At 35.0% G+C, this 14,038-nt stretch overlaps 2 protein-coding genes and 1 pseudogene across 5 annotated transcripts in view; all 3 read left to right on the top strand.

The window, feature by feature from the left end:
- Positions 1-12,836, top strand: part of LOC125823907 (uncharacterized) — a 30,907-nt pseudogene extending 18,071 nt beyond the window's left edge.
- The window catches only part of LOC125823898 (uncharacterized), an 897,951-nt gene that overhangs the window by 670,355 nt on the left and 213,558 nt on the right, over positions 1-14,038 (top strand). The window lies entirely within an intron of this gene.
- On the top strand, positions 11,835-13,532 carry LOC125823906 (probable disease resistance protein At4g27220). The gene is made up of 4 exons (XM_049503271.1): positions 11,835-12,234; positions 12,368-12,546; positions 12,754-12,789; positions 13,524-13,532. Exons 1-4 carry the CDS (start codon positions 11,835-11,837, stop codon positions 13,530-13,532), a joined length of 624 nt encoding a protein of 207 aa, XP_049359228.1.

Genomic DNA, 14,038 nt, shown 5'->3' with positions numbered 1-14,038 from the left:
TGGTCACGAAATAAATTTTGAGCCAGAACGGTCCATGACCACTCCGCAACGCGGAGAAAATTTTGTCAATCCTGAGGAACAGGTCCGCGTCGCGGACCTAGTACCCAAATTTGCCCGACTTTTTTCTTCTTCGTTTTCTAACCCCAATTTGCCTAAATTTGATTGTTTTTCTGAATTCCTCTTTAGATTCAGATACCCAAAACATATACACTAGAATCTAACTACAAAAAACTCTAACAATCGATATTAAACTCTGAAGAACTCCTCAATCTCATCCCAAATTCAAGAACGAAGGCAATTCAAGAACACAAATCAAGAACATCAATTTCTCAATCTTTTAGGATGAAAATCATACTAAAATAAACATGTTTGGCGTGTGGGTGAACGAACCTAACGCTATGTGAACACACATACCTTGTAGGGATCACCCCTTGACGAAATCCACAAGCCTAGCTTCAAGAACTTGACGATTCCTTGCTTCTTCTCCTCTTTTCTCTCATCTCAAAACCCTAACTCTTTTTGATGAAGCGTAAACTGAACCAAATCAGTTTAGAACCCAACTTAATTACCAAAAACGGAATTAAATAATGGGGTAGTGAAAAGACCAAAGTACCCTTCTAAAATACGGGTTTGACTTTCCTTATCTAGATAGCCCAACTTTAAATTGGTATATCTCCCTCATACAAACTCGAAATTGAGCAAAGTGGCGTTGGAAATATAATTTCAAGATCTTTCCTACGATATCTTGTAGCACACCTAACTTATCCCGAGCTAGGAGTTATGGTCGTTTGAAGTTGACCCAAAACTCATACTTAGCTTAACTTTGTCAAAATTTCCAAATTTGATTATTCCTAAAAATGGTTCTTTCTAAATTTATCTCTCTTAAATAGCGGGGTGTTACAATATCTCCCCCTTGGGAACATTCGTCCTCAAATGAGATTACTCTTAGTAGGCTAAGGGTGTAACATCTAAGATACAACTCAAACACCCAACAAGCAAAATGTAAATACAACATGCCAACTTAAAATAAAAGCCAAGAAAAGGATTAGTACCTTAATTTGGAACTTCTCCGGATTCGAAGAGATGTGAGTATCTCTTCTTCATATCCTCCTCAGTCTCCCAAGTAGCTTTCTCAACAAACTGATTTCTCCACAGAACTTTGACTGATGCAACTTCTTTAGTTCTCAACTTGAGAACTTAGCTATCTAGAATCTGAACATGAATCTCCTCATATGATAAGCTATCCTTGATACTAATATATTCAGTAGGTATGATAAGTGAAGGATCGCCTATGCACTTCTTCAACATAGAAATATGGAATACTGGATGAACCACTGCTAACTCTTGAGGTAGCTCCAACTCATAAGCTACATTTCCAATCCTCTTGGATATTCTGTAAGGACCAATATATCGGGGACTAAGTTTCTCCTTTTTACCAAATCTCATAACACCCTTTGTAGGTGAAACTTTCAAGTAAACCCAATCATTTACTTCAAACTCTAAGTCCCCTCTCCTAACATCTCTGTAGGATTTCTGACGACTCTGCACTGTTTTCAACCTCTCTTGGATAATCTTAACTTTCTCCATAGCTTGATGAACTATGTCTGGTCCTATCAACCCAGCTTCACCAACTTCAGACCATTCAATAAAAGATCTGCATCTTCTCCCATAAAAAGCTTCATAAGGAGCCATTTAGATGCTAGAATAGTAACTATTGTTGTAAGCAAACTCAATGAGAGGTAGGTGATCATCTCAATTACCCTTGAAATCAATCACACAGTCCCTTAATATATCTTCTAGAGTGTGAATAGTGCGCTCTGCTTGACAATCTATCTGATGATGAAAAGCAGTACTCAAGTTTACCTTTAAACCCAAGCCTTTCTGGAATGACTTCCAAAACTGTGTAGTAAATTTTGCACCTCTATATGAAATAATCGATACCAGAACCCCATGAAATCTAACTACCTCTTGAATATACAACTTAGCATAATCTTTTGCTGAATGGGTAGTCTTTACCGGCAAAAAGTGGGCTGATTTAGTCATTCTATCAACAATCACCCAAATAGAATTATGTTGCCTGCGAGACCTTGGTAAACCTGTGATGCAATCCATATTAATCATCTCCCACTTCCATTCCGGAAGTTCTATATTCTGAGCCAAACCACCGGGCTTTGGTGCTCTACTTTAACTTGTTGACAATTTGGACATTTATCAACAAACTCTGCAATGCCCTTCTTCATACTATTCCACCAATAAACTTCTCTCAAGTCAAAACTCACATTTAGAGAACTTAGCATACAACTCTTTATCCTTTAGAGTGGAGAACTATTCTGAGATGGCTAGCGTGATCTTCTTCATTCCTCGAATATATTAGAATGCCATCAATGAATACTATAACAAACATATCTAAATAAGGCTTGAAAACTCTGTTCATAAGGTCCATGAACGCTGCAGGTGCATTAGTTAAACTAAACGACATGACCAGAAACTCATAATAACTATAACGGGTCCTGAATGTTGTGTTTGGAATATCACATTCCCTTACTCTTAACCGGTGATAGCCCGATCTGAGGTCTATCTTAGAGAAACAAGTGGCACCCTGAAGCTGATCGAAAAGATCATCAATTCTCGAAAGAGGATACTTATTCTTGATGGTAACCTTGTTCAACTGACGGTAATCTATACACATTCTAAAGGAACCATCTTTCTTTCTCACAAATAAGATCGGAGCACCCCCAAGGTAAGACACTTGGTCGAATAAAACCTTTCTCTAGGAGATCTGTCAACTGCTCTTTTAACTCTTTCAACTCTGCTGGTGCCATTCTATATGGCAGAATAGAGATAGGATGAGTATCGGGAAGAATATCTATACCGAAGTCTATCTCTCTCTCAGGAGGGACTCCGGGAAAATCATCTGGAAACTCTTTTACTACTGGAACTGACTGAATATGAGGTATCTCAACACTAGAGTCATTAACTCAGACTAAGTGATAGACACACCCCTTGGAAACTAACTTCCTCGCCTTAAGGTACGAAATAAAATAACCCTTAGTCACTGTTGAACTACTCTTCCACTATATAACTGGCTCATTAGGGAACTGGAACTTGACAACTTGAGTTCTACAATCATTTGAGGCATAACAGGCATGAAGCCAGTCCATACCAAGAATAACATCAAAATCTACCATGTCTAACTCAACTAAATCAGCCATGGTGCTCTTGTGATTGACGAAAATGGTACTATCACGATAGACTATCTCTGCTAGAATAGACTTACTAACAGGTGTAGAAACACTGAAGGGCTTAAGAAGTTGCTCAAGAAGAACATCAAAATTCATTGCAACATATGGAGTTACCAAAGATAAACTTGCTCCTGGATCTAGCAAAGCATAAACATCAAAATTAAAGACTTTGATCATACCAATGACAACATCTAGCGAATCCTCTTGCTCTTGGCGACTAGTGATAACATAAAGATGATTTCCTCCTCCACCTGTCCCTGAGGTAGCTCCTCTAGATGCAGGCTCTGTCTGGTGGAGCAACTGAAGAAGACTGGGCTCTATTGCCTCCATTAGCACTACCCTGCTTGTTCTTAGGACACTCTCGCATAAAATGACTGTTCTGGCCACACTTGAAACAACCAATACTGGAGCCATCACGACACATCCCTGAGTGGCTCCTACCACACTTAGCACATGCAGGAGGCTTACTATCCATTTGTGCCATCTACAACAAATTATGGAATTCGCAACAACTTTTTAGCAACAACTATATTATTGTTGGCTTATATTGATAAATCGAAACAACTTGATTTAATTATTGTTATATCTTTTAATTTTTAACCACAATATTTTTGTTGTTGCCAAATATGTTAGTATTGTTGCGATATTATATTGTTAAAAATAATTAATATAATAAGTTTCAAATATTAAAAAATTGCAACAATATTTTTGCAACAATGATGATATTGTTGCCCAACTTTAATAATTGCAGCAATTTAATTAATTTGTTACTATCTTAAAAAATATTTGACAACAATAATTTCTTTTATTGTTGCTAATATATTTAATTTGACAATAACTTATACATTGTGGCAAAAAGCAGATTTTGTTTTAAGTTTTCCGCCAATACAATCGCGGGTTTTTTTTGTTTACGCCAAAAAAATTGTAGAAGTTCACCCATTTTTTATTTTCGTTTGCCACAACTTGCATCTCGTCAGTTTTGGGGAAAACTGAACCTAGGTTTTCTCGTTCAGTTCACTGAAGAAGAACGCATTTCTTGAATCATCTCAGGTGAGTTTTCTTTATGATTTAGTTTCTTTTCACAAAGTTCGGTGAATTTTTGTGTATGATTATCTTATGATTTAGTCTCCTAGGTTATTTTGAAAAAATTCAATTGCTTTGTTAAAGTTCAATTGCTTTTGATTTAGTCTCTTTGGTGAGATTAGTACACAATGGTGAATTTTGCCTTGATAGAAAAGACTTGATGTTAATTGATTTAAGTTTATTCTGTTGGCTATTACCTGTAGCTAGTAATTCTGAGACTGTTTAAACTGTTGATTCCAATAACAAATTGCAAGTTATGTCTTGTGGTGATTTCGTCACCGTCGTGTCTAGTATCTCAGATTTTCTTCATTGTTATGACCACTGGCGCAACTTCATCTTCTTTTCTCTGTTTGCTCATGGTATGATATACTTTGTTGCAATAATTTTCCCCTATTCCCAGTATTTGCTGCTATTTATCTTAGCTATGTTGTTTAGGACGGATTTGAGACTGATTCACTGCTACATTTGGGCAGATCATAGGATGCATTTTGACCAAAATTTGTTACACTTGGGTGTTTGATATCTGTTATATTTTGAAATATGTAGCTAACTGAAACAAGTAATTCACTTCTTTATTTTTCCTCCTCTTCCCATAAATCTCCTCTTGTAAAATTCTAATGGTTTTAGTTTTTCTTAACTTACTGGTTCCTCTTAGCTTTTCTTTTTTTTTTCCCCACTATTCGGTCGAGATTAGCTTGTGTGTGTCTAAATTTTGCATATAAATTCAATAATTAGGAGGTGATGATTAACCGCTTTCTTTATTTGAGTTCTGGAAGTGAGATCTTTCATGCTTTCTTCTTTGTTTATTCAATTTAAGCAATTTATTTATTTATTATTGCCTTAAGATAAGTGTAATCAAGGTTCAAGTTAAGCTCGAGTTATGTTTCTTGTGTTTAAGCATTGTTTTACTGTCAATTTGTGATTAATCGCTTGCATTCATGTTTTTCGATTTAGAAAGTTCTAGAAGTAGTAGTTTCTCTTGATCGTTTTACCTCTTAGTCAATATATAGATTGCAATATGCTTCAAATATGCTATATGTTTGATACACTAACATTAAAAATATATATGTCAATGATAGTTAAATCTCATAGAGAAGTGTTGCACTTTCTCCTCATGTACATATCTTTTGATCGTCAAACATTAAGAAGATAACTTTACTTTGCCTTGTTGTTTAAGTTTTTGTGACTGAATGTTAAACTATCTCTTCCTCACTTATTTGCTGACCTCCTTTTGCTTAAACTAAAACTGTGATTTAGTTTATATACATTTCTTGTGGAACTCAAGAATGTCACTTCTTGTGATCTAATAGCTGACAATGGGCAAAAGTCATTAGTGAAATTAAACCTTAATACAAAATTTCAATCATTTTCATTGATAACAAGGTTCTCTAACCAGTGTCATTTCACGTCTAGTGTATTTTCTGCATAAACTAATATGTGCATTAACATTTTATGTAAGTGTTGACATTTGAATGGGTGTTGCATCCAATCTCAAGCAACAACAACAACAACAAAGCTTGTGTAATCCCATTGTGGAGTCTGAAGAGGGTAGAATGTTGGCAAACCTTACCCCTACCTCTATGGGAAGGATAGAGAAGCCGTTTCCGATAGACTCTAGCTCAAAAATCTAATCTCAAGCAATGCACCAGAATTTTGTCATCCACCACACACAAAACGCCCAAAACTATGGATCTAAAGGCTTTACTTGTTTCTCTCAATTTTTGAACATTATTTTATTACGTTATCATTTTGGCATTTCTTTTGTTTGTCAGTTGCTATCTTTTACTTTCATAGTTTGTACTTTTGACTAGTCTTTATTTATATAATATTATAGTATGTTGCAGCTAATCATGTAGTGGTAAGCGTTTGTTGTTGTTGAGGTTGTTGTTGAGGTTGCAGCCAATCATGATGAAAAATATTCATATTTCTAATGATAGTGAAACTGCAGATGTAAGTCCAATCCCACCTCCAGGTAAGTTTATCTATTTGATAAATTGTATCTCTTCAAAATCTCTAGATCGTATATGTTTAATTTATATATATTTTAATATCTTTATGTATTGTTAAAGAAAAAAAGAGAAAGGGAAGAGGAAAGACAACAGGGCTTTCAACCCAAAAGAAACGTAAGGAAAATGACAATGGAAAGTTGAAGGTGATTATCCCACCAGATCAAACAGTTGCGGTAGGTCCTGGAGCTAAAGATTTTATTACTGAGCTCTCAGTGAAAGTTCTCCATAATGCTAGACATGATGTCAAGAATTGGAAGGGAGTTCCTGATCTGGCAAAGAATAGGATTGTTGCTTATATGCTGGTAATGTACTTTGCTCTTTGTCTTTCTTTTTGGTTGAAATATTGAATGGTTAGTAATGATATTTTTGATTATCTAGTTCTCTGTCTCTTTTATCTTGTCGAAGAAGTTCAGCTATTTGGCTTTCTTTTGCATTATGATTGTATTTCTGATTATCGCCATAGCTCTCTGACTCTGTTGAATTGGTAAATGGTCAGTACTTGATTGTAATGTGCAACAACTGATCCATCAAAGTGATTTTTCTTTTTTTTCTAGCATCTGATCATTTTCTAAATGATAACCAATTAACAAGACTTTGTGTTATTCATTTAACTTGAAATTGAAAGTTGAAGGTAGCTGTGGATGGATAGACAATGCCTAAATCATTAGTTGTGTTTCTTATTATCATAGCTCTCTGTCGTTTTCTTTTGTTGAAATGGTAAATGGCCCACAATAGTGTTTGTGGTTTTCTAGCTCTCTGTATCTTTTTACTGTTGTTGAAATGATAAATGTTCAGTAATGATATTTCTGGTAATGTAGTTCTCTGCCTATTTTATCTCGTCGAAGAAATTCAGCTATCGTTTCCTTCGACGTAGTTTTTCTTTCTTTCTAGTATCTGATCAGTTTCTAGTTGTTTTCCCAATAAATATGTACACCAGACAATCCAACTTTGATAAGTTGGATTAAATCCCAGCATATGATAGGCTCTTAGCCATCCATGTGGTTATTTTAGCTGTGATTTTGTTGACCAATGGTTTGCATTGTAGAATTGTTAATCTTCTGGTAGAGAAAAGGACTCCAAGATACCTAAAAGACAACTCTCCAAATTCATTTCCTAGTATTCCCAATATCCTCTGTTGAATATGACTACATACTCCAAAATAAGCCTGACTTTTTCTTAGGTTTTCCTGGAGTCCTGAAGCTGCTGAAAAGTAACTCAAACTTGTCGTTGAGTATTTGCACAGATGTTTCATCTCCTCTTGCCTAGAGCCCTGTCTGAGATTAGATTTGCCGGGAGCCCTGTCTGAGACCTCTCTTAACTTTGATAGTTTCTGATTAGGCACCATTGATCAGAAATGTTTTGCTGACAGTTCTCAGCGAAGAAGTTTAGCTACTTGACCTCCTTATGCATTGTAATCTGCAGCAAGTGATCTTTAATGTAATTTTTCTTCTAGCATTTGATCATTTGTTTAATGTATTCCTCGCTGATTTTGTACCTATGGCATATTTTTCTCTCGTGTTTATCTCTAAATCTCATCAAATGAAATTCTTCAGCTTCTTCATTATTTATTCTTCAACTATGGCTTGAGAACAGTCTGCTGGAAATCTTACATTTTTCCAATACAACCTTTCTTGAAAAAAAATCATTACTTGATCAACTGTAAATGAACTCATTTTTTTTTAGCATTGTTTGACCTGTCCAATGAAATTTAAATTGAAACAGAGCAAACCAGTAGCCAAATTCACAAAGATGTCAAAAATTTCGAGAAATTCTCCACTAAACCCTTGTCTTTGTTCTTTGAGCAAATTAGGAAAGTAGTGTTTCAAGATGCTTCCATCAGTGACACCTCTATCCAGTGAGTTCCCATTCCTCTTCTTCCTCTTTGTTTTTGTTGCTCTTCCGTTGGATTCCTCTGATGTATGGTCGTTTTCAGCTAGGAAGTTAAATTGGTAATATGTTGATTTCCATATATAGACCGATTCTCCCTGAATCCTATCAATCTTCCTTCCCTGGTAAATATCTTTGGAGCTTTCTTTCCATGTCGTGTCACATTTCGATATGCCATAGATGTAGCTCCCTTGCCTCATAACAATATAGTTTGTACCTGTAACATCACTTTGTTTTAATTTCTTTTTTGATACTTTGTCCTGCAAAGTAGTTGCTGACAATATTAAATGATAATTGTACAGATCTGAGTTAATCAAAGTTGTTGCAATCATGGTGTGATTATTACTGCTGTCCCTCCATTTTCCTCCCCGCCTCCCCCAATCTGCATTGTTTTAATACGAAGGTTAGGGTACTGATTCTTGTCTAAGTTCATAATTCTGTTGGCCTGACTTGGTAGTTGTGAGAGAATTATAGACAAGCCTGCCTGGATTGTCAAAAGCTAGGTTGGCTATGCAGTCAGCCAAACTATTTCCTTCTCTATAAGTATGTTGAATCTGAACCTGAATCATTTGGGATAGATATCTTCCACTATTACCACAATGTGTCATGGTACTTCCCACTCTTCGGTAAGAATTTGAGTAACACTAATGAAACTGTTTCTACACAAACTTGTGTTACTCCTTCTGTAGCACAAGTTATGAGTTTGGGTGTGTTGCCTCAGTTAGCATGGAGGTCTGAGATTGTGACCTCCTGCATTCAGTGCTGCACCAGCAACGACCCAAAGTCAATACTTAATAAAGAATTACCAAACAAACTGCTAAACACCACAAAATCATCCTAGAGTTCTTGGGAACTGAATCAAAGGTCGTTCTAGACGAAATTCGGCGTTTCAGAGCTAACCACACTAACGGAATTCCATTCTGCGCGTGTTTACTAAGAAAGCTGGCCGAAGGAATTTTTTTGGTAAAACTCCAAAGCTAAAACCCCTAAATACACTAACTCCAAATAAAAGCCTCAAAATCCGCACTGATCATTACACTAGAGCAAAATGACCCTTATGAAGCTGATGGACTTGACGGAATTCTAATCAGACGTCAAAATCTCTGAATGTTGACTGAAGTCAACTTTCAAGCCATAAACCTCCAAAACTCAAAAACTCTCACCAAACTCAACCGAACACTTCAAAAAGCATGCTATACAGCCAAACAACATATAAAAGCCTAATTATTTATACTATTTTGATTGCAGGACACCTTTCAGCTTCCGGACATACAACACAATCGGGATACCATTCTTCAAACAGCAAAAAATTTGTATCGATATTGTCGAAGTAGACATCATGACCATTTCAAGATATTTGCTACAAAAGAAGAGAGTCTGCAAAACATACCAACCGATGTTAATGAAGCTGAATGGAAATTCTTGGTAGGCTACTTCAACTCTGATGATTTTAAGGTATTTAAAAGTGACAAATTTAAACTTTTATATTGTTTGTTTTCTTTTTTGACTTATTATATACATAGATCAAAATAAATTTCCACACTCAAAATCAATGCAGAAAATGAGTGAAAGAAACAAAAATAACAAGGCAAAACAAGAAGTGAATCATATTTGCGGCAGAAAAGCTAGTGTCTTATGAAGTGGTGAGATATATGTCTTTATTTGATCGATTATTGTTACAATTTCAACAATAACATAATTTCACTTGTTTTGATAGAGGGACACTATCACTGGAAAAGGGCCGAATTTTCAAAAACTTTGGGAAATAACACACATGAAGCCAAATGGGCAAAGGGTTACTAATGCTTCTGCTGAAGTGAATGTACATATTTTTTTTACCTTTATTCATATAATGAGTTTATTTGCATAAATATGGAGAGTTAAAGCTAGTATAACCTTTTTTTGTAGGATAAAGTGAAAGATGTTGCTGAAAATATTCAAGAAATTGAAGAAGGTACCGATGTGGATCCTATTATTAATGCTGCATTTGTGCAAATAATGGGAGAAAAATCAAAGTACATTCTTGGTCAAGGATCTGGAATTAAGTCAGCAAGTAGAATATCTAGAAATGAAATTCAAGAACAACTTCAAGCACAACAAAAGGAAGCAGAAGAAGAACGGCGTAAACGAGAGTGTAGAAAGCAAGCTAATCGAAGTTATGAATCAACTTGAAGAGGAGCGAAAAAACCGAGAAGTAATGGAAGTTCGTTTAGTGCATGACCAAAAATTGTTAAAAGAGAGCATGATGGCGCTAGTATCTCATTTGTAGAATCCCAAGGTATTTGTTTATAGTATACATCGCTAAATTAGTAGATGCTACATTACTACTTACATTTTTTTCACTCTCACTATACATCTTCGCCTTTTCCTCGTTCTATTCTTCTTTTATCGACATACTAAGTTGTTAGTTTGTACCATATTTAACAGAATGGCCTTCCTGCTTCAATTTTCAATATCATTACAACTTCAACTAGTTCAAATGAGACAAGTTCTGCAAGTCTAATGAATAACAATTGGGTAAGTAAATTTTTTTAAATTAATTCTCTTTTTAGTAAAGGTCACTACTAGGAGTATTTGGTAGGTATTAGTACAACTTTTGTTTGGGCTAGTAATTCGTGTTACCTACATATATAAGGGAGTCTGTAATGTTTTCTATTGAAAACATCTGATAGGCATTACTATTATTATTACATGTTGAACTAGTGCTATTGTCGGGTATTGCTATTTGATTACAGAACACATGTTGTAAGTTTGTTGGAACATCACATCTGGTAATTAAATGAAGATAGTATGTGTTACTGAAATTTGGTTTTTATTTTCAAGTATATGTTACTGGTAATTAGATGAAAATAGAGATTATTCTTTTATGTTAACATAGATGACTTGCTATATTATTCTTTGAATAGATTTTTCATCTCCTTGTGTCAGTTGTATCTCTATGCATATCCATCTATCATTTTAGTTACAACAGACAAACACAATATGTAATAAACGTATTTTAGATATAAATTTACTTCAAGCTTATAATATTTATATTGATGAGCAGTTGCAGGAAGATTTACATGGAAAGCAAAACCAAGAATCACAGATACAAAAATAATTGGATAACTTGAAAGATATCTTGACTTTTGAGAAGCAAAACTTAGAAATGGTTATTTATGATTATGATAAATTCAGTTCGTTGTGCAATGAAAAAGATGCAGAGCTTAAGGTATTTTTTAAATGTGATTAAATTTGATTTATTAAGGGGACAATCATTCATTTTATTACTCCATTCTTGAATTTATAGGATGCCCTAACAGAGAAGCGAAGCTTAGAAATGCAGCTTCCAAAGTTGAGTTCTCAAGGTTCGAAGAAAACTATTCCGAAAGAGTTGGTTGATGCAAATAATCAGGTAAACCTATAGATTATTATTTGGCCTTTATATTTTGTCCAGATTAGTATCCATAAAACACAAACTCATGTGACTTCACTAATTGCAGGTCTTTGAAAAGATCCATGAAGAGCTGAAAGCTCGTTCTATGTTGCGTACCGCAGAAGAAACAAAAAAGAGGCTTTTGACATCACTTGAGGCAAAAATTGTAGAGCTGGAAAAGAAGAAATCAAGTGAGGTATGTTGCCTAAATATCTCTTGTTTCGCATTTCAGCTCTAAGAGTTGTGAATCTGAGTCACACTGGTATTAGAGCATTGCCTTCTTCCATCAATACTTTATGTCAACTACGATCTCTAATACTACAAAATTGCAATGAGTTGAAAGAGTTATCAGATATTGGTAATCTTTGTAATTTGCAATTGCTTGATTGTGATAATACACGGTTATGCTGTCTGCCGATAGGAATGCACAAGTTGTCAAATATGAGGTTATTAAATATGCCTGCATCTGATTTGGAGAGTAGTATCGGCCAAGGATTTTTCCAGAAATTTTCTAGCCTTGAAATAATAAATATGATGGGTGGCTATCTTGGATCGACTTCTTTTGATGAGATATTGTCTGCATCTGACTTGGAGAGTAGTATGCCGATAGGAAGTTGATTGTGAACAAGAAGAGTTTTGATGGATTAAAATCACTACACATAGAGAGTTGTTCTTGTGATTTCACATTCAGCTATTATCTCTTTTTAAACTCAATCAATGTTGTTGGTCAGGTTTGATAAGAAGCGAAAAGGGAAGTCTCCAGGAAGCTGGAAACTGTATTACACAAAATTATTCCAGGAGATTAAGATTACTTTTGAATTCCTTTTGTTTTTGTGACATTCTTGGGGTTGAAGGAAGTGAACAGTTTGATGATCCTTTGCCAAATCTGGAACATCTCAGCCTCTCTTCTGTACATAATTTAAAGAGTGATTTTGGTCATTTTCAAATGAAATAAGGCGATTTATCAGGAGATTAAGGAGATTTATTAGGAGATTAAAGTGTGTTTGGGTGTATTAGTGAGTGCATTCATGTGAATATCTCTATTTTTTAGATTTATATTTGTGTATTTTATAACTTACTTTGTCAAATTATAATTATATTTATCTTTTATTTGCAGGATGAACATGCATTATCCACCACTGCTTCAATACAAGTACTATTGAAGATCAGGCTATTAAAAAGTTATAACTAGTAGGATTAGAATATAATTAATGGCTTGCTTATTATTTTTTCTTACGAGTACAAACATGTGTAGAAGTATTTAGTTGACCTTTGCAAATCTATATAATTCTTAATCTAAATATTTGTGAAAAATTTCTAAAAGAAAAGTGTATTGTGTATATAGCTGCTATTCACAAATTGTTGCTAAAAGTGTAGAAAATTTCTATAAAGAAAATATGTATTATGTATGTAGCAACAACTCACAAATTGTTGCTAAAGGTATATAATAAATATGTGAGCTTTATTACAATTAAAATTATTGTTGCTAAAAGCCTTCCTAAATAACTTTTTTGTCAATTTTTTACAACAACATATATTGTTGGTAAAAAAGTTAATTTGTGGCAACACTAAATTTTGTTGCGAACAATTTTATAAGCCACAACTATATTAATGTAAGGCAACAATTATTTTGGTTGCAATAAGTTAGTTTTTGGCATCAATATATTTTGTTGTTGCAAAAACTTTTCGCATCAGCGTTTATTGCAACAGCATGCAACAACTTTTATATTGTTGCCAAAAGTACTTTTTGCAACATCCTATATATAGCAACAAAATTAATTGTTGGGAAATGCCTTTTTTCTTGTAGTATACTTTGAGAATGGGCAGGTCTAGCTCTAAAACCCTGTGAATTTTGACTATTGTGCTCATCTTTATTCCTTGGTGCAGGTGCACTAGCAAATGATGGAGCAAGTCCCTTCTGTTTCTATTGAAAAGATGACCGGTTGACACTACTCTTCTGCTGCACGGACTAATTCCTTGTCTTAGCTCTCTTATTTCGAAACTCCTCTCCGTCTTTCAGCTTCTCTTCCTCAACCGGTTGCATATGGATCATCAGCCTTGCTTCTTCATATCTCCTATCAGCATAGCTGCCCTGCCTTCCCTACTAGACAGACAAGACAACTTAGCAACAAACAAACTCATCACGCTTCTCATGTCAGCAACCATCTTCAGAGCATAGCGTGAAAGTTGGGTGAACTTCAGACTAACGCTCAAAGAATCCTGCTTAAGAGTGAGGAACTCTCGTCTCTCAATTCTCGGGGAAAGAAATACCCCAAGAAGGCCTCCACAAAACAAGCCCAACTCACAAGTGGTTCACCCTCAACTCGATTCTTCTTCCATTGATCAAATGAGATTCTAGTGACACCCTTCATTTTGTATGCAACTAGTTCCACCCTCTCAGT

This window comes from Solanum verrucosum, unplaced genomic scaffold, assembly GCF_900185275.1.
Source record: "Solanum verrucosum unplaced genomic scaffold, falcon-dt-bn FXZP01000056.1, whole genome shotgun sequence".
NCBI lineage: Eukaryota > Viridiplantae > Streptophyta > Magnoliopsida > Solanales > Solanaceae > Solanum > Solanum verrucosum.
The sequence above is the reverse complement of the archived record's forward strand: the minus strand, read 5'-3'. Positions and strand labels throughout refer to the sequence as shown.

Coding starts and splice junctions, on each gene's coding strand:
- LOC125823906 (XM_049503271.1), top strand. CDS start 11,835: ATGTTGCCTAAATATCTCTTGTTTCGCATTTCAGCTCTAAGAGTTGTG. Junction 12,235..12,367: donor TGCATCTGACTTGGAGAGTA/GTATGCCGATAG, acceptor GTTGTTGGTCAG/GTTTGATAAGAAGCGAAAAG. Junction 12,547..12,753: donor AACATCTCAGCCTCTCTTCT/GTACATAATTTA, acceptor TTTTATTTGCAG/GATGAACATGCATTATCCAC.